Raw genomic sequence first — 22305 nt, 5'->3', positions numbered from 1 at the left:
AGGCTTTATTTCCCCGCAATGGAATCCTAGGTTGTGTGGTCTATCTTGCTCTCCAGTTGTTCCTCCCGGCTTATCTGCACAGGAATGTGGGACTGTCCATTCTGCAAGCCACTGCCTCGCTTAGTCTGCCAGCCACCGCCTACCCGCCCCAGTCCTCCAGCTGCTGCCTTGCTGTGAGTCCTCTTCACCCAGCTGCCCATCTCTGCCCCTCCTACAGGTCTGGATGAATGTTTCTTCTTTAACTTCTTGGTTGTTGGACTTCCATACAGTTTGATTTTCTGTCAGTTCTGGTTGTTTTTTTGTTTTTAAATTTGTTGTTGTCCTTCTTTTGGTTGTGCAAAGAGGCACAATGTGTCTACTTACGCCTCCATCTTGGCTGAAGTCTACACAGAGTATTCTTTACTCAACTAATGACAAGTCTATGTTATTTCTCAAATACAGTCATTAGTAAATAACAATAACATTAAGTACTCTTATTATGTCCATTTTAAAATGAGATGAGAAAAGAAAGTTTAAGTAATATGGGTAAGGTCACAAAACATTTTAGGCAATGGAGCTGGAATTCAAATCTAGAAAGTCTGGTTCCAAAATCCATACTGTAGACCACTATACCTACAGACTACAAAACCCATTGAAAAATCAGAAAGTAGACTTCATATAGAAGAAAGCCCAATGAACACATGATATTTATAGAGAGAAACACACAATCTACCTTTCAGGTGCTGTTAGTAGAAGAGTCTCAAGGGTATCAAAATCACAGGTCTTCCTTCCATGCACTGAAAAAAATGAATTACATCCTTCTGGTGGAGGTTCATCACTGGCTATCTGTCATTTAAGACAAGATATTTTAAAAATAATTTCTAACCAAAACAAGACAAGGACATGAACATTCTAAGATGGTAATAATATAACAAAACAACATCAGTAAAAGCAAAAATTAACATCTACTGAACACCCATTATGTGACAGAAAGTAAGAGCTTTCCTTGCATAATTTCATTTAGCTCCTCCCAATATTACTCTATGGGGAAGGTGTTAATATCCCCAAAACAGAGCATTAAAATTCTATCTTAGAAGATATCTAAGGACATCCAGGCAATACAATAGAAAATGAAGCTTATGAATGTCAATTTTAAGTGCCAAAGTATAAGAATGCAGTCCTAATTCAATATAATATGCAAATTAAATATAATATGCAAATTAATATAGTGTTTACATTTATCTAAGCAACATGCATACACTTTCAGTTTAAGATGTTAACTAAACTTCTGTGACAAATATGCTTTTTTTATTCCAAGAACATTATACAGCAAATGCAGAGTCCTAAGGATAACCTAATAGTCACTAAAAGTTTTAAGTCTTTACTTTTTTTAAGATTTTATTATTTATTTTTTAGAGAAGGGGGATGAGAAGAAAAAGGGAGAGAAATATAGATGTGTGAGAGAACCATCATCAATCAGTTGCCTCTTACATGCCCCCAACCAGGGACCTGGTCTACAACCCAGTCATGTGCCCTGACTGGAAACTGAACTAGCAACCCTTCAGTTGAACCAACAATACCCAACCCATGGAACCACACCAGCCAGTGCTTAAGTCTTCACTTTAGATACTGTTACTTCTAGCACAGGTTAGTAGGCAGTCTCTCATATGTTCAAACATTGGAAACTTTGGTTATTACCAAACCAGTGGGCTTGCAAACAAGAAGCCAACAATTTTAAGAATGTTTTAAGTGAAAAACTTATACCCCCTTCCCCAGGGATGAATAAAATCTAAGAATATGTGACATTTACAACCATCACAGCTATGGCTGAATACTGTTCATGCCATTCTTCTGAAATGAGATCTCAAAGCAGTATAGTTCAGAGTGAAAGATTTTGGAAAAAAATTGGCATATGCACAATTTCTCCACCAATTTGTATGTCAACCATTTAGTTAACTTTTCCACTTGCAAAAATGCAGTAGAAAACTGGACACCGTGTCTCACTATCTCAGTTAATAATATTCACAATTACAGCAGCTACGGCTCAAGAAAAAGGATCACCAATGCTGCCCAGCACCATTTTATACTGAAATTAAGTTCTTTACACCAAGCAAATGGTTATCTACAACCACTGGCTAGTAGTGTACAGATGAACTAAAATTAAGTGAAATATTTTAATTAATTAAAATTAAGTAAGTTTAATTAATTAAAATTAAGTAGCCATATATAGCTAGTGGCCACTATATTGGACAGCGTAGCTACAGTCCATAAAACCATGTCAGAAATACATAGTCAGGAGACAGATAAAAATGTAACCTACTATTTCAAGTAAGTAAAAATACATTAAGGAAATTATGTAAGATGTAAAGAATAACCTAAGTCATAATCAGAGAAACAGAGAAAAGAGGTAACAAGCTCAACAAAAAATAAGAAAAATCATTTTAGAAATGAAGACTAAACTAGAATGAGCACAAAACAAATATAAGTAATGATTTAAGATAAATAGGAAAGAAGGAAAAAAGTTTCAATCAATCAATAAATAAGAGATTCAAGAGAAAGGAAAAAGTAATAAAGCTAGGCAAAGAAAATTCAACATATAGATAATACCAATTCCAAAACAAGGAAACAGAACAAATTTAAGTTTTCAAAGAAACTTTTTGGAAATGAAAAAAAAAAACAAGATTTGAAACTTTATATTAGAAAAACATACTGTAGCCCTGGCCAATATGGCTCAGTTGGTTGAGTGTCATCCCATACACCAAAAGGGTATGGGTTTGGTTCCAGATCAGGTCACATGCCTGTGTTGTGTGTTTGGTCCCTGGTGGGGGCACACACAAAGTACAACCAATAGATGCACTTACATCAATGTTTCTCTCCCTCTCTTTCTCCCTCCCTTTCCCTCACTCTAAAATCAATAACCATGTCCCTGGACAAGAATTAAAAAAAATACCGTATATCTAAAAATTCTGACCCAGAACAATTACTTCTATGCTATATTCTAGTAAACTATGACTTTAAATAAAAAGGAAAAAAATCCATAAGGCTTCTAGACAAAAAGAGCAAGAGACTTCTAAGGGAAAAAGATGATACGGTCATCTTTCTGCAAGAAAGACTTATATACTAAAAGCAAATGAAATAATATGTATAAGACAGTCAAAAAAGGAAAATTTGAACCAAGTATTTTATATCTAGACTATTATATAAACATGTGGAACCTGAAGAAATACTGTTTCCATGACCCCTTCCTGTGGAACCTACCTGTTAGCAGCATCAGAAAAGACAACTGACTAGAGACATTTGGTAAAAGGGCTAGTAGTGAGCATTAAAGATATAAATTATTTACAAAACCAAAACTAAATGAAGATTAAAGAGACTATAATATGAAATGAAGCATCTATGTTCTAGGTAGAATATATTCATTTTTTAGAAGAGGGGATGAAGAATAGGGATCACTAAGTCAAAGAAAACTTTTTTACTGTTCCTCAGTAAATGTTATTGCAGCAACAATATGACTATTGTTATTAATGCTACTGTGTCTGTAATATAGATAAAACAAATAAGTACTATTGAGATAGTCTAATTCTATCATCCCTTTAAATCCATGAGAACTAAAATTCTCAATGTGGAAGAAAAGAGACATACATGTAACAAAGTAGTCCTCATTTAAGTTGAAAATATTAGTATGAACTCATGAAGTATTTCATCTTTACATAGCTTTGTATATTTGGTCTTTAGATAGATACATACAGTTTTTTCCTATCTCTGCCCATTTATAAGGCCTAAGAACAATTAACAACCCACTGGCAATGAATATCCCTAAGGCCTAGATGTGTTCTTAAACTACCAACCCCCAATCCACCCCTTTGTGGTTCTTTTTTTAAAAATTGTATTTATTTATTTTTAGAGAGGGAAGGGAGGGAGAAAGAGAGAGAGAGAGAGAAACATCAATGTGCGGCTGCTGGGGGTCATGGCCTGCAACCCAGGCATGTACCCTGACTGGGAATCGAACCTGTGACATTTTGGTTCGCAGCCTGTGCTCAATCCACTGAGCTACACCAGCCAGGGCTCCAATCCACCCCTTTAATGAGCCTCTTAGAACAGCAATTTTCAACCATTTATATCTCATGGCACACACAAACTAATAACTAAAACTATGTGGCACACCAAAAAATATATTTTTTGCCAATCTGACAAAAATAGGTATAATTTTGATTCATTCACACAGGACAGTCATTGCTGTGTTGGCTATTGTCATTTTTTTATTTGACAATCTAAGGGAAAAGAGGTAAGTGCCTTTGACTAAATAGTCAAGTATTGATGTTTTAAAAATTGTTGCGGCACACAGACTGAATTGCTAAGAACATAGTGGGTCACTATCTGGGGCCAGAGATGTAAAAAATGAACCTGAAACCAGTTAGCAAAGAAGCAATGAAAACTACTAGGGTGGTATCAAAAGAACTCAAAAGTCTCACACTTCCTGATTTCCCAAAGTAGTACTAAGTTAGCAATCAAAACAATATAGTACTAACCTAAATATTGTACAAACATGTAAACCAATGGAAAAGAATACAGAGCACAGAAATAAATACCCATTTATACAGTCAATTGATTTTCAACAACGTCAAAACCATTAAATGGAGAAAGGACCAACTTAAAAATGATGAAGGGAAAACTGATTATCTATACGTAAAAGAATGAAGCTGAATTCTAACTCTATACCTTAGTCAAAAATTAATTAAAATGGCCCAAAGACTTAATTTAAGAGATAATACTACAGAATTCCTTGAAAAAACATAGGAGGAAAGCTTCATGGCATTGGATTGGGTGATGATTACTTAGATATAACACCAAAAGCACAGACAACAAAAGAATAAGTTGGACTTCATCAAAATTAAAAACCTCTGTGTATAAATGGACATTATTAACAGTGAAAAAGAAATCCATGGTATGGGAAAAAATATTCAGAAAGTATATATCTGATAAGTGATTAATATCCAGAGCATATAAAGGATTCCTACAACTAAACAACAACAAACAGTCCAATTCAATAATTGGCAAAGGTCTTATATAGACATATCTCCAAAGAAAATATCAAGATGGCCAACAGGCTTATGAAAAGATGCTCCACATCATTTGTCATTGGGGAAAAAAATCAAAACCACAGGACACTAAATGTTCAAAAGCATGCTAGTGAATCAAACTCATTCAGAAGTGTCTTATCCACTAGGATAGTCATTATTAACAAATAAAATAACAAGTCTTGGCAAGAATGTGGAGAAACTGGAATCCTGGTGTATTACTGGTGTAGCTCCTTTGGAAAAGACTTTGGTAGTTCCTCAAAATGTTACAAAGAATTACTATATGATCCATGAATTATATTCCCATGTGCATAACAAAAAGAATTCAAAGCAGGAATTAAAGCAGATACTTGTACACCAATGTTTCATAGCAGCATTATTCACAATAGCCAAAAGGCAAGAACCTATCCATATGTCCATCAGCTGAGGAATGGATAAACAAAATGTGTTATATGCATACAATAGATTATTACTCAGCCAAAAAAGAAATGAAATTCTTATACACACTACAACATGGATGAACCTGAAAAACATTATCCTTTAATAAGCCAGACAAAAAAAGATATACAATGTATGATTCCACTTTTAGTTAGTATCTAGGATGGGCAAATTCAGAGATAGAAAGTAAAATGGTGATTGCCAGGGACTGAAGGGAAGATGAAGGGAATAGGGGTTTATGGGTACAGAATTTCAGTTTTACAAGATAAAAGTAGTTCTGGAGGTGGAGATGGTGATGACTGTGCAACAATATAAATGTATTAAATACCACTGAACTGAACACTTAAAATGGATATAACAATAAGTTTTATTTTACGTATATTTTACCACAATAAAAAAAGTTAAAAACTAACTGGTCAAAAAAAGGATGACAGTGAATCAGTTGCATTTTTATATACCACTAATCAACTATTAGGAAGGGAAACTAAGAAAACAATCCCTTTAAAACTGCATCAAAAAACATGGAATACTAAGAAATAAATTTAACCAAGGGCATAAAAGACCTGTAATCAGAAAATTATAAAACACTGAAAAAAGAAATTGAAGAAGATACAAATACATGGAAACACATATTGTACTGACGGGTAGGAAAAATTAACGTTGTTAAAATGACCATACTACCCAAAGCAATCTATATAGTCAATGCAATTCTTAACAAAATAACAATGATGTATTTCACAGAATTAGAAAAAATAATTCAAAAATTTACATGGAATCACAAAAGACCCTGAATAACCACAGCAATCTTGAGAAAGAAGAACAACATTGGAGAAATCATACTACCTAATATCAAACTATACTACAAGACCACAGTAATCAAAACACCATGGTACTGGCATAAAAACAGACATATAGATCAGTAGAACAGAATAAAGAGTCCAGGAATAAACCCATGCCTGTAGTCACTTGATACTAGACAAAGGAGGCAAGAACAAACGATAGTGTAAAGACAGTCTGTGCAATAAATGGTGCTGGGAAAATTGGACAGATACATGCAAAAATAATGAAACTAGACTACCTTCTTATGCCATAAACAAGAATAAAGTCAAAATGGATTAAAGACTTAAATGTGAAACTCAGTACCATAAAAATTATAGTAGAAAATATAAGCAGTAAAATATTATTTCTCTTTGTAATATTTTTTTGATTTATCTCCTCAGGCAAGGGGAAAAAATAAAAATATGGAACTATATCAAACCAAAAAGTCTTTGCACAGCAAAGGAAACCATCAACAAAATGAAAAGACAACCCACTGGATGGGAGAACACATTCGCCAATAATACATCTAATAAGGTGCAAATATCCAGAATTTATGAAGAACTCATACAGCTCAACACCAAAAAAACAAACAATGCAATTAAAAAATGGGCAAAGGACCTGAACAGATACTTCTCCAAAGAGGACAAATGGCCAAAAAACATATGAAAAGATGCTCAATATCATTAATCATCAGATAAATGCATATTAAAGCCACAAGGCAATGTCACCTCACACCTGTCACAATGGCTATCATCAATAAATCAACAAACAAATGTTGCTGAGAATGTGGATAAAAGGGAACCTTCGTGCACTGTTGGTGGGAATGAAGACTGGTGTAGCCATTGTGGAAAACATGGAAGTTCCTCAAGAAACTGAAAATGGAACTGTCTCATGACCCACCAATTCCACTTCTGGGAATATATCCTAAGAATCCTGAAACCCAACTCAAAACAATATGTGCACCTCTATGTCCACAGCAGCATTATTTACAATAGTCAAGCTATGAAAGCAATGCAAGTACCCATCAATAAACGAGTGGATAAAAAAGCTGTGGTACCTATATACAATGGAATATCACTTAGCCATTAAAAAGAACAGTATCTTACCATTTGCAACAGCATGGATGGACCCACAGGGTATTAGGCTAAGTGAAATAGAGTCAGTCAGAGAAAGCAAATATTACATGATTTTACTTATATGTGTAGTCTAGAGAACAATATTAACAAATAAACAAAAGCAGAGATACAGAGAAGAGATTGATGGCTGCCTGAGGGGAAGGCTATTCAAAGGACTGGGTAAAAAAAGGTGAAGGGATTAAGAAGCACAAATTGGTAGTTACAAAATAGTCATGGGGATATAAAGTACAGTATAGGAAACATAGCCAATAATATTGTCATAACTATGTATGGTATCAGGTGGGTACTGGAAATATAATGGGGAACACTTCGTAAAGTATGTAATTGGCTAATCACTATGCTATACACCTGAAACTAATACCAAATAATATTAAATGTAAACTATAATTAAAAATTTTTAATAAAAAATAAAAAATTCAAAATAAAATACATGTTATATTGATCAAAGTCACCCAAACAAACTTAATTTTTTTAAAAAAATATGTTCTTCCAAGAATAACAAAAAGAATGCTAGTGAATCAAACTTGGTTAGAAACCTGGGATATAAAAGGAAAGAATCAAACATATATTCTGCCTGCTCTACATGAACAGCACCACAACATCATACTAGATAAGAAGGGTATGAGCTTTTTTACATACATTTTCCAAGAACAAATGAAAAAGAGACAACATAATCAGAGATTCCGTACTTTATAATCCTCAAGAATTCATGGATTAAGTGTAGAGCAACAATGGTTGCTAAATCAAAACAAAGAAACCAGATATTCGGTGCCTCCTCAAAAAATAACAGAATACTACCTACAGACTTGCCAAACAAATGAAACATAGTTCTGATCAAGCCTCTGGATCCAGCTACCAATTTTCAGGGAACAGAGGACAGAGGAATAAATTGAACCACATCATGAATATGTGATCAACAAAATGAAGATTATGAAAAAATTTATAGGGCAAACAGTCCAAGTTACTCAACAAAAAAGAAAGGGAATGAGAAAGAAACTATAAATTATCAAAACATTTTTAAATGGGCAAGACTAAACTCTATTTTGTGCAGATGTACTCTTGGGCAATAAAATGATAAACACAGCAAGAGATATGAACCAAAATCAAGAAAGTGGTTCCTTTGGGAGGGCTAATGTCACCTATGATGAGGACAGAGCACATGAAGGCCTTGCAGGGTGTCTAAGTTCTAGAGCTTTAACTGGGTAAAAATTACAAGAGGAATTTTGTAACTTTGTCATAATTCATTATTACAGTTCTTGTCAGGGATTTTCTATACCTGTATTACTTTATAATAAAAAATGGTTTTAAAATTAGCATTTATTTTTATATCAAATATACAATTGGTGTACATGCCTTTGATTCTCTTGCTCTTTTTTACAATAGAAGTTTGTTCAACTCAAAATCCAACAAGATCCAAAATTGCATTAAGTTGGCACAATTTTAAAGTCTCTCTTGAAGTTCCTCCTTCCCTCTTTCATTTTCCTTTTAACTTATTTGTTGAAGAGATAAAATCATTTTACTACAAAATCTCTTCCGTGCTGGATTTTCCTGACTGTACCCCTGCAATACTGCCTCACATTCCTCCCCCCATCTCCTATTTCCTGTGATCTACTCTGAGATCTACAGGCTACAATCAGAATCAGGGTCAATTGGTTTAGCAAGACTGTACCTCCTAGGCTGTGTTGTATATGAAATCTGGTAGTCTCTTTTTTGTATGCATATTATTTTTTATTTCTTAAATGAAAATAAGTACAAATTATATTTTTATAATCTATGGTTTGAAGACTGAACAACTTAGCTTGTTCTTTATAAATGAATCATAAATCCTAGAAAATTTCATGCAGAAAAGTAACATGCAGTTATGTAATACAATGCCAGGAAAACTGCAATATATCCATTACCATGTTATACAGCCCTTAAAAAATATTGTTATGTGTAAGCACTGAACTCACCTGCTGGAAGGCTTGAATTGTAGCAGAGTAGGAACGGAGAGACAGACTAAATTTCAACAAATTCTGCTGTAGAGGTGACAGAAACTGAAATGCAGCTTCCAATATTGCATGATAATAGGAATAATCAGTATCTATCAAGGAAGAACATTAACCAAAATAATCATTTATGGCAAGAGATATCCAAATAAGATAGTTTACAAAGTATAAAGCTATTGGTTACAATGGCATATGAGAACAAAATTTTACCACCATACTATCTTGAACTATTGTCAAATGTTTAGAATTCCCTAGAGTGTACAATGCAACTGGACTCTTCCTCCCTTCTTTCCTCTGTCCATTCTTCCCTCCCCATAGACTGGTAGTCACCTACTCCAGGGAGGCACCCCCAATCCCCACCCCATGCCTCAATGGATCATGTACATCTCTTCTTTCCTCTTCATAATACTTCTTGCTTACCCCTTTCACTCATCACATCACTTACTAAATCATTTCTTCACCATCTACTCCTCCCCAAATAGACTTTGAGCCTCCACAGGCAGAAACTATGCCTTATTTCTCTTAGTATCACCAACACCTGGCACGTTATCTACTCAAATAACCCAACACAACTGAGTAATGTGACAAGGAAGTGCCCAGTATTAAAGGATAATGATGCAATTGTACTTTGAGGTAAAGCATTTAAACAAACAATTGGAACAAATTCTCTAAGGGGAAAAAACACATGTACCAGTATGAAAAAATTCCAAGGATATTGTTAAATGAAAAGAGCGAAGTACAAAACAATGTATATACTAAACTATTCTTCTTTACTATAAGAGAAATAAGAATACATATGTATGTATCTGTTGTAAAAAAATACACTGAAGGCTAAATAAATTAAATGGTTATAAAAAAACAAAATCAAACAGAAGAAACAAAGAAGGGAGGCAACAAAATTTTTCTCTGTAAGTACGGACTTGTATATAACTTTCTAAAAGAAACCATCAACATTTTAAAAAGCAAAACATAAAAGGTTCTACACTACATTATCATCTTCTAAGTAAAAAAAAAAAGATCAGAAGTATAAACTGCAAAGTTTTGCCAGAATATTAATGGTAAATATCTTTGGGTAGTGGGGCTACAGATTATATTCTAGTTCAAATAAAATGGCTCACATACTTTTATGATCACTTCCAAGAATTCATACTCACGCATATTATCATTTATATTGAAGATATCTCATTTATATGTCAGAGTTCAAATTCATTAAAGCTCACTTTGATAAATTTGTTTCAGGAAATCATAAACTAAAAGGATTTTTTTTGGATAACCCAAGCAATTCTAGTTGATTCTTCATAACTAAAACTTGCAGATATTTGTTCAAAACCTTTATGTACTCATATCACAAAAAATTCAGACATAACTTTTTGAATACATAGTATTAAAATCAAAGTTAAAAATCAATTCAGTTCAATATTAACATCAGTCACAAAATTTTCACAAATTCTCTCTTCAATAAGGACTTATGCCTGTATATCAAGGTTTTAGCTGTACATGTATCATCATCTTTGACTATTAATACTTATACTCTATATAGCTTACATTGAATTAGAAAATGTTTATGAAAACACATCATAATCTATAAACAAATAAGAGACTACACCATAATTAATTTCATACTTTCACACTCAAGCTGTGGGTGCCTGGCAGGCATAATAAAAAACACTCTGATGACACTAACTTAAAAATAAAAAATTAAACAGATAATAGATCATTTAAGTAACTGATCCATAACAAAAAAAGAGTGAATCAAATCTGATGGCTATTACATTAATACTAAATGATTTTAAATGAATTTAACTCCCACACAACATTCATACTTTTTATTGCTTTTTTTTTAAAGATTTTATTTATCTGTATTTTTAGAAGAGGGGACAGGAGGGAGAAGAAGAGGGAGAAAAACACTGGTGTAAGAGAGAAACATCAATTGATTGCCTCTTTCTCGCCTTCAACCTCAGTCCTGGCCCACAACGTAGGCACGTTCCCTGACTGGAATCAGACCAGCAGTCTTTCAGTTTGAGGGACAATGCCCAACCCACTAAGCCACACCAGTCAGGAGTATTTATACATAACTAAAAAAAAATCAAAAATGCCCTAGCTGGAGTGACTCCATGGATTGAGCACTGTCCTATGAACCAAAGGACTGCCGGTTCAATTCCCGCCATCAAGACACACGCCTGGGTTGCAGGCCAGGTCCCCAGTTGGGGGTGTGCAAGAAGCAACCACACATTGATGTTTCTCTCCCTCTCTTCCCCTCTCTCTAAAAATAAATAAATACAAAAAAACAAGGAGGTAAAAGTCAAGGATAGTGCTTATAGCCAAATTTATAAATTGCTTCAAAAATAATTATTAGCCGGTGTTGACTCTGCAGGCTGCCATCATAACTCTAGTCATTAAAAAAGTGTATCCCAAGTGTGGGCTGGGAACCAAAGTGTCCCAGGTTCGATTCCCAGCCAGGGTACATTCCTGGGTTGCAGGCCATAACCCCCAGCAACCGCACATTGATGTTTCTCTCTGTTTCTCTCTCTCCCTCGCGCTCTCTCTCGCTCTCTCGCTCTCGCTCTCTCTCTCTCTCTCTTTCTCTCTCCCCCGCCTTTCCTCTCTAAAAACAAATAAATAAAATCTTAAAAAAAAAAAAAAAGTGTATCCCATTAACTGCCATGCCACGGATGCTCTGAAAGACATTTTTTCCCAGTATTTTCCCAGACAAAGAAGCACTAGCTTCAATTTACCATGCTGGTCTGATGATCCAATATTTTGACTGGCTTCTACAAAATTCCAAAACTTCTCTTGACTCTCTTCTGCTAAAAACTCACTGGGAGAAAAGGGAGAAATATCAGAAATAAAACAACTTAATAAAAATCTTCTAATGTAAGCTCTATTAGCAGGTTTTTAAGTTTCCAAATGTCCATAGTTTGACTTTCAATTTATAAAACATATTATATAAGCATGCTTAATATATATACTCATATATATATTTTTAAATCCCCACCTAAGGACATGTTTATTGATTTTAAAGAGAAAAGAAGGGAGAAAGAGAAACATCAATGTGAGAGAGAAAAATCTATTGGTTGTGTCCCATACACACTTTGATCAGGGATCAAACCAGCAACCTTTTGTTGTACAGGATGATGCTCCAACCAACTGAGCCAAGCAAGTCTTACTAGTGAATTAGCTATTAATAACTTAATAGTTTAATCGACATTCCTTTAAAAACACTACAATAATAAAAATGTTGTAACAACAGAGAAGTCTCAATATAAAAAAGGCTAATGAAATTCCTTTCATAAAATATTATCAGTAGCAGAAACAGAATTAGAAATTGAAGCCCTGGCTGGCGTGGCTCAGTGGATTGAGCGCGGGCTGCGAACCAGGCATTGCAGGTTCAATTCCCATACAGGGCACATGCCTGAGTTGCAGGTCATGACCCCCAGCAACCGCACCGCACATTGACGTTTCCCTCTCTCTCTCTCTCCCCCTCTCTCTCCCTCTCTCTCCCTCTCTCTCTCCCTCTCTCTCCCTCTCTCTCCCTCTCTCCCTCCCTCTCCCTCTCTCTCCCCTCTCTCTCTCCCTCTCCCCCCCCGTTCCCTCTCAAAAAATAAAAAATAAAATCTTTAAAAAAATTACCATAAAAAAAAAGAAATTGAAAATTCTAGCACTAGTTCTGCTCACTTCTTTTCTCAAAGACCTTAAAAAGAACAAAAAATATGTTTTATGTAATGGTTTCCCAAGGAAAACATACATCCTAGAAACATTTCTAGGAGACTAAAGGCGACATGGTATAATCTTTCAATATCTATTAATCAAAACTTTCAAGATCACCAAATTCTTGTTTAAAGTTAACAATGACCTAATAAAATCAGGTCTTAGAACTTAATGCCATTTTTATTTTATTTCTTTTTTTTTAACTTAACACTACTGACCTAAAATAATGACTATGTTAAATTTCCCTTCATTTGAGAGTCATTTATCCCTAAAACAAAATGCATGTGCTAATTGAATGGTTCACATAAATTGGTTCTCTTCTCCTCAGCATACCTAGCCAAAGGAAGACTTGCCCCTTATTTGTTAACACTAAGGTGTACAAGTGTCACTACTTCACAGGTAGAGAAATATGGAAGGAATAAGGAACATTTCCTAGTAATGCACAGCTTCTCTAAAATTAGGTTTCTGAAAATACCCATTATCATAATGTATTAAATTGTCTGGAGCTTCCTTGTATGTGGCATTTTTCTAGGCTTTCTAGTAACTTCATATCAACCTTACAGTAGTTTATATGTATAAGAAAGCAGGTACACTAAGACAAATACTAAAATATTTAGATTATGATATGCAAATAAACATTAATTTCTAAATTAACACTTCACAAACAATATAAGCTAGCAGAGGGGGAAAGAAATACACTGATCAACTGTATGATGAGAACAAGGATTCAGTGAGGCTAAGACCATCCTATAAAGGCCAAACACAAACAAATATATACTTATCAGATAGATACTGAAAAACTTCTTGAACCATATTTTTTCCACGGCAAAAATAAGTCTTACAACATCTGAATTTAAAAATATCTTTAAGAAATTATTAGACCTGCTGAACTAACTCAGGGAAGAACGCAAGATATCAAAGGAATGCTGCCACTTATTTACAGTATGCAAGTTTGTTTGATTTTTGTTTGAAATTGTTTTTTAGCTTCTAATACCTATTCCATTGAGTAAAGAAAAAAAATCTATAGTTTTGCTGATGAAATTATATGATATCTTGGATCTGCTTTAAAATATTGCAGCAGGCCTGGTTGGCGTAGCTCAGTGGATTGAGCGTGGGCTGCAAACCAAAGTGTCGCAGGTTCAATTCCCAGTCAGGGTACATGCCTGGGTTGCAGGCCATGACCCCCAGCAACTGCACATTGATGTTTTACTCTCTCTCTCTATCTCCCTCCCTTCCCTCTCTAAAAATAAATAAGTAAAATCTTAAAAAAAAATATTGCAGCAGGGAGAGAGAGGATAGTAGTGGTGGTGGTAATGGTTATTGAACTTGGTAATTGTAAAGACCGGGAGGCAGGTAGAAGGAGAGTAATTATACCATGTATTCCACTTATAAACGTTCTGAAAATATTGTTAATAAATAGATCTTAATCTCTGGCAAAGTAGAAAAAAGCTAGAAACAACCCAAATATCTACCAGACAGCAAAGTCTGCTAGTAAACTTGTTTTCTTTGATTTCCAAAGCTATTGTGAGAGATCAGAGTTGGTCTCTCTTCTATACAGAACTAGAAAGAAAAGGGAAATGAGTATTTAAGCTGGGTCTACTACGTAACAGACACTATACCTAGCATATTCACCCATGTCTCAAATCCTCACAGCAACCCTGCAATTCGGAAGAGTTACTAACTTGCTTAAGGAACAGAAATAACAAGTAAAAAATCTAGAATGTAAACACCTATCTCCTTGATTTATTTATACCTCTATCATACTGTATTCTTGAGCCATTATATTATCTAGCACTGAATAAATGATTGTAAGTTTTCATTTTTACTGGTACTTTATTTACATAACATTGTTAGTAACTATAGCTATTCAAAACGTATCTGGAGATTTACTTCTCTTAAATATATATCACTTCATGGATAACTACAAAGCATCATTGGTATCAAGCCTGCTCTTACAATATACATGAAAATAGTGTTAGTCCCTAAGGGCTGGATGCAAGGAAGGTAAAAGGTCTACTGTGGCTACATATATCAATATGTGGAGAAAGAATCTGTCCCTTCGCCCTCAGCCACATGGACAGTGTTGCAACCCAGCACCAGTGCTTGCCATGGACCTAGAAGGGAAGAACCTGGTATCAGCTAGTTCTGGAGGTGAATATGGAGTGGTTTCAAATAAGCACAGCTCATTTTTGAGTTGCCTGCATGTCCCCGTACTTCAGCAAACTGTCTGCAAATAGCTGAAGAAGAGGACTAAAAACAGTGAACCAAAATGGCAAATGGCCAGGATACCATGAAAAGATGAGATGTTTGTGGATAAGCTGATGAAGTATCCAATACTCACTTCAGACATCAAAAAAAACTGAAAAAAATTGATCAATTAAGGCTGACAATTTTAGCATACTTCCTCTAAGGTCCACAGCTATATACCATAAGAATCTTCAAAGACAATGCACAAAAACCAAGGAATTAGTGTGAGAGTAATGGAATATAATTCAGGTAAGAATATTAAGCAGAACATCATAAAACATCTGTTAGAATTAAATGTACAAAAGTACTTAGAAAGTGTTAGTAAATCTCAATAACCTATATTTACCTCAGATGAATCATCAAAAATAATTAGCAAAAAGAGGGTGGGGGAAAAGGTTAGTTACTAGAGTCCTGGCTCTGACAGTCTAGAATCTCGAAACACCTTTAGTCACTTCAGTTTAACAACTACCCTACATCTAATAACATTCTTATATCTGAGGGATTAACCCCACTTATCAAGTTAGTTATTGTAACATTACTATGAAATATGAGCAGCATTTTATTGATGAGAAAAGGGAGGCACAGAGAAATGACAGAAGAAAGTCTGCTAGCAGAAAGTCTGAGGCTCCCCAGCAAGTTGAGATCACTTTCTCTCTAGTCATTGCCAAATGAGACTTCTTTGTCAGGAGATGCAATTATTCATATGTACAATGAACATAAAACTTTCCATTCACACTGTTTTAGGGCTGAAGGGGAAAATGAAAGAAGATGAAATTCTAAGTTGAAGATCACAAAGGTAGACCACAAAGTTAACTAAAGTAATACAACAGTTCAAATTTTTAGCACTAACAGATTCAGAGACTCACCAAGCACCTGCAATTCAACCTACCTAATTTACACTTTACAAAGACTCTGTGCAAGTCCTAGGAATATGCCACCTGAGAGACAATAAGTTTCCACCAATAAACATTTAAAAACTGACAAAAAGAGAGGTATTTGGTTATATTTATAATAAACATACTTGGAATACAAAATTTCCAAAAAAACCATTGACCGTATCTTATTTTGTTGATTTTTAGACATTATCCAAGACGCAATATGGTGAGCAAGTGAATGGAAGTTGCACTAACCTTCTCCCAGGACCAATCTGGAATTACAACTAAATTGTGGAGATATTACCCAGAACAAACAACTGAACAATACCAAGAGAGAAGCCTTATAACCTCCAACAATCAGAAGAATCAGCATCAGCTCAGCCTGACCTGTAAGGACTGCGATGGAGACTGGGAAAGGCTGGCTGGGTGCCCACAGACAACAGGGTCAGCAGGACACTTAAACAGCTGGCTGGATCTACCTGAGAAGAGTGGGGTCTAAATCCTAAGCTGGGATCCCCAGCTTGGAGCACCAAAGCCCAAAAAGTATATAGATAACAACCATCATCGAAAAGAGGCATGGTTGCTCTCTGCCAGAGACAGATGCACACAGTCGTTAAAAGGGTCAACACACAAATTTTCATTTCCAACCACTTACATTGGGCTCCAGCAAAGGCAGGGGCAGCATGGGACAGAGACCCCTGAGGAGACACTGGGGACATAAGCTTTGGGGACAGAACTGAAAGAGTAAACCCCGGAATCCCAGTAATGAGTCATCACACATACAGCAGCAGCCATCCTGCTCAGGCACAACACTTCCCTCCAAGCAGCAGCAGCCTGAGGGGAAACAATAGCCCCAACCCCAGGAGGGATTCTGCCCTGCCCTATAGTGCTTAAACCTGACTGCTGAGTGCAGAGTGATTGGGTTAACAATGGAAGGAGACAGCCACAGATAGTAGATCCCCTGGAAGTCTCCAACAAGCTGCCTAAGGTCAAACAGGGTCAACATCTGACATCACCAGAGGGGATCCAGAAAGAAAAAACAGCAGTAAATACTAGAGGCTCCGGAGATGAAATCCACCGTGGTCTTCCAGGATTTGTGATATTTTCTTTCCCACAGAGCTTTTAACATTCATTTCTGGTCCATCAAGTTTATGCAAAATTAAGTCACTATGTTTTATACTACAGTTTATTTCAATTTACATATCTCCCCCTCCCTTCTCTTACCCCATTTTACCATCTTCTTTCTTCTCATTATTTTCATTTTAAATTTTGTCTTCTCTCTTGCTACGATTTGTTTCCACTCCACACTCTTATTATTTCTCCCCCGTCCAACCTCACAAAACCAATTTTCTTGTCAATGGTCACCTCACATCCTTTTCCCCCTGCTCTTAAAAAACTGTGTTCTCTTTCCAACAATAAAAATCTTTGCTATTTGGTTGGTGATAGGGTCATTTTTACTGCCTTTTTTCAATTTTATCTCAAGATCTTCACTAATTTTGTATTTCAAATCTCAAATTCTACCACTACCCTCTTCTACTCTTTTTGCATCTAAAATTTTTAATTTTGCTCTATCTTAGCCTCTTTGGTTTCCTGTCTTCTTTTTCTCTTACAACTTGCCCTTTTATGTTTTTTGTTATTTCATTTTAAATTATATTTTATTAATTATGCTATTACATTTTTCCCCAATTTTCCCCCTTTATCGCCCCTCCGCCCTGTACCCCCCAACCCTCCAGCATCTCCGCCTTTGTTCATGTTCATTGGTGGTACATATCAGTTCTGTGAGTTCTCTGTTTCCTATACCACTTTTGACCTCTTCCCGCCTATTTTATGCCTACCAATTATGCTTCTTCTTCCCTGTATCTTATCCCACCTATTCCTCCCCTCCAGCTCCCCACTGAAAACCCTCCATGTGATGTCCATTTCTTTTTTTTAAATATATTTTATTGATTATGCTATTACAGTTGTCCCATTTTCCCCCTTCACTCCCCTCCACCCTGTACCCCCTCTCCCACCCACGTTCCCCCCTTTAGTTCATGTCCATGTGTCATACTTATGAGTTCTTTAGCTTCTACATTTCCCATACTATTCTTGCCCTCCCCCTACCTATTTTCAACCTACATTCTATGCTACTTATTCTCTATACCTTCTCCCCCTCTCTCCTCCTCCCACCCCCCCCCCCGCTGCTAACCCTCCATGTGCCCTCTATTTCTGTGGTTCTGTTCTTGTTCTAGTTGTTTACTTAGTTTCTTTTGGTTTTGCTTCAGGTGTAGTTGTTAATAATTGTGAGTTTTCTGTCCTTTTACTATACATGTCTTTTCTTTATCTTCTTTTCTTAGATAAGTCCCTTTAGCATTTCATAAAATAAGGGCTTGGTGATGATGAACTCCTTTAACTTGACCTTATCTGAAAAGCACTTTATCTGCCCTTCCATTCTAAATGAGAGCTTTGCTGGATAGAGCAATCTGGGATGTAGGTCCTTGTCTTTCATGACTTGGAATATTTCTTTCCAGCCCCTTCTTGCCTGTAAGGTCTCTTTGGAGAAATCAGCTGACAGTCTGATGGGAACTCCTTTGTAGGTTACTGTCCCCTTATCTCTTGCTGCTTCTAGGATTCTCTCCTTCATTTTTACCTTGACTAATGTAATTATGATGTGCCTTGGTGTGTTTCTTCTTGGGTCCAACTTCTTTGGGGCTCTCTGAGCTTCTTGGATTTCTTGGAAGACTGTTCCCTTTGCCAGTTTGGGGAAGTTCTCCTTTATTATTTGTTCAAATACGTGCTCAATTTGTTGATTTTCCCCTTCCCATTCTGGTACCCCTATAATTCGGATGTTGGAACGTTTAAAGGTGTCCTGGATGCTCTTAAGCTTTTCCTCGTTTTTTTGAATTCTTATTTCATCATGCTTTCCTGCTTGGTTGATTCTATCTTCCTTCTGGTCCACTGTATTATTTTGAGACTCAGATTCCTTCCTTTCACTATTGGCTCTCCTCCGTATATCTTCCTGCATCTCTTTTATGGTAACCTGCATCTTTTCATCTAATTTGCGCCCCAAATCAGCCAATTCCGTGAGCTTTCTGATCACCAGTGTTTTGAACTGTGCATCTGATAGATTGGCTATTTCTTGGTCACTCAAAAGGATGAGTCCTGGGGAATGATCTGTTCTGTTGGAAACATATCTTTCCCTGTCTCTCTTTTTTTTCAGTCTGGTCGCTCTTGTTATGGTGGGGGGCGGAGCCTTAGGTGTTCACCAGGGCTGGGTACCCCAGTCACTAGATTGTGACGTTATATGTGGGGACGGGGGCGGGAGCGGGGACGGGAGGGAACAATGGCGGTAGTTCCGTTCTCCTGGGCTCAGACCCTTCTCTGGGATCCTGGGCTGCGAGTTCTGCCCTGGTCCACAATCGCTGCCTCACTGGGTCCGCCAGCTGCAGCTTGCGTACTCAGGGACCACCGTTGTGTTCTTGCGCCCCGGATGGCTGTCGCGCCGATTTCGCGCCAAATTTTCTCCAACCTCCGTGCGCCGCCAACCCGCGCCAGCCCAGCTTGTCTTCTCCTACCAGTCTGGATGTATGGGTCTACTTCAGCTTCTTGGCTGTCCGACTTCCATTCAGATAAATCCTCTGTCAGTTCTGGGTGTTATTCTATCTGTAAATTATTGTTGTTCTAATCGTGGTTGTGCGAGGAGGTACGGTGCGTCCACCTATTCCTCCATCTTGCCGGAAGTCCCTGATGTCCATTTCTCTGATTCTGTTCCTGTTCTACTTGTTTGCTCAGTTTTTGTTTTCCTTGTTTTTCTTCATTTTTTCAGGTTCATTTCTTGATAGTTATGAATTTGTTGTCATTTTATTATTCATATTTTTTATCTTCCTTTTCTTAGATAACCCGTCTAATATTTAATATAATAAGGGCTTGGTGATGATGAACTCCTTTAACTTGACCTTATCTGGGAAGCACTTTATCTGCCCTCCCATTCTAAATGATAACTTTGCTGGATAGAGGAATCTTGGATGTGGGTCCTTCCCTTCATGACTTCAAACACTTCTTTACTGCCCTTCTTGCCTCCAAGCTTTCTTTTGAGAAATCAGCTGATAGCCTTATGGGCATTCCTTTGTGGGTAACTCTTCCCTTCCCTCTTGCTGCTTTTAAGGTTGTCTCTCTGTCTTTAATCTTGGGTAACTTAATGATGATATGCCTTGGTGTGTTCCTCTTTGGGTCCAACTTCTTTGTGACTCTCTGGGCTTCCTGGACTACCTCAACTCCCTGGAAGTTTATTTCCTTCACCAGATGGGGAAGTTTTCCTTCATTATTTATTCAAATAAGTTTCAATTTCTGCTGTTGTTCTTCTTCTTCTGGCACCCCTATAATCCGGATATTGGAAGATTTCAGGTGTCCCAGAGATTCCTCAGCCTCTCTTCATTTTTCTGGATTCTTGTTTCTTCATTCTGTTCCAGTTGGATGTGTATTTCTTCCTTTTGTTCCAAGTTATTGATTTGAGTCATGGCTTCATTCCTGTCACTATTGGTTCCCTGAACATTGTTTTATTTCATTCTGGATATCCTTCATTTGTTCTTTCATTTTTCGACCAAGCTCAATCAGTTCTGTGAACATTTTGATTACCAAGGTTTTAAATTCTCCATCATATAGGTTGGCTATATCCTCCTCACTTAGCTCTTTCTAAGGTTTTGCTGTTATTTCACTTTGGACCTATTTCTTTGCTCAGGAACCCTGATAAGTTGTAAGGGGTAAGGCATTCAGTATTCATCTAGACAGGGCAAACCTCCTTGCTGAGCTGCTGTGCTACCTGTGGGGGAGTGGCCAGAGAGGGAACAATGCAGCTCCCTGCTGTCTCTAGTGCACTTTTCAACTAATTCTCATGTAAAAATGGGAGTTTATCCCATCTCAGCAACCACCATAGTCCACGGCTACCTCTGATTCTTACTTTCAATCAGTCCCTCCCTCCCTTGCAGCCTGCTGCCTGGCCTCAGCCAGCCCTGCCCACCGGGTCCACCACCTAACTGCAGCTTTTCTGAGTCAACCCACGCTGCTTTACCAGTCTTATTGTTCTGTATGACTGTTTCTTTAATTCCATGATTGTCGGAGTTACGTGCAGTTTAATTTCCTGGCACTTGTGGATGTTTAATGATTTTAGATTGGTTGTTTTTCTCCTTTTGGTTGTTCAAGGAAGCAAAGAGTTTCTACCTATACCTCCATCTTGGTCGGAATCCCCATATTTTTCTTTATCCTTTTTTCCTTTTTTTCTTTTCATCTCATATTATAACTTTTCTCTGTCTTAGCCTGCTTTTCATTCCTCACTCTTCGTATTCCCTCACCCTATATCATTTCAAATTCAGTTCCCAATCCTCTAGACATCTCTTAACTTTTTCCTTCTTTCTTTCTTCCCTCTTATTCCCATCCCACCTACATAAATTTTAGGTCATTTGTTGTTGAATGTGCTGTAGTGGAACTTTCTCTCCAATTCGACCCCTATACTTTTATTATCTATTTACTTTATTTCCTTTATTTTTTTCACCCCCTCACTTTATTTTAATTTCTTTTTAAACCTAATACGACTAGGAGCCAAATTCTCAACTATACACTTCCCTTCTCATACTCCATTCCACCTTTTTCATTCCCTTTTTCATTCATGATGTAAATTTTACTTTCTTCTTTCGAATTCCGCCAATTCCCAACTCTTCTTAGTGCTCCTCCATCTACCCTCTCAAAATCATTTTTCTTTCAGTAGGTCATCACATATTCACTCTCCTTTCTTGTACTTGTCTTAATCTCTTTACAGCCTTATTAATACTGGTTCATTTGCTGTTGATAGTGGAATCACAGGGGGAAGTTATTTTTGTGGGTGTGGGTTTGTTTCCTGGGCTTTATGGGAATTCTTCTTGCAGCACCTGCACAACAGCATAAAAAAACATGAAGGGCAGAGGGATACTCAATCAACCAGCTAGAAGGAAGAACCCACCAAAGAACGACCCAACAACAACAAAAACCCAACTGCATCCAGAGAGACAACATAAATGGCATAAAG

At 36.6% G+C, this 22305-nt stretch overlaps 1 protein-coding gene across 6 annotated transcripts in view; it reads right to left on the bottom strand.

The window, feature by feature from the left end:
- The window catches only part of UGGT1 (UDP-glucose glycoprotein glucosyltransferase 1), a 187501-nt gene that overhangs the window by 153049 nt on the left and 12147 nt on the right, over nt 1-22305 (bottom strand). For all 6 annotated transcript variants that reach the window (XM_028510702.2, XM_036023724.1, XM_036023721.1 and 3 more), the window contains exons 3-5: nt 12174-12256; nt 9403-9533; nt 713-825 (exon numbers count right to left, since the gene is read on the bottom strand). In XM_028510702.2, the coding sequence (XP_028366503.1) occupies nt 713-825; nt 9403-9533; nt 12174-12256 (327 nt within the window). The remainder of the gene's footprint in view (nt 1-712; nt 826-9402; nt 9534-12173; nt 12257-22305) is intronic.

The sequence above is a fragment of the Phyllostomus discolor genome, chromosome 4, assembly GCF_004126475.2.
Source record: "Phyllostomus discolor isolate MPI-MPIP mPhyDis1 chromosome 4, mPhyDis1.pri.v3, whole genome shotgun sequence".
Lineage (NCBI taxonomy): Eukaryota > Metazoa > Chordata > Mammalia > Chiroptera > Phyllostomidae > Phyllostomus > Phyllostomus discolor.
This window is presented reverse-complemented; position numbering and strand designations above follow the sequence as displayed.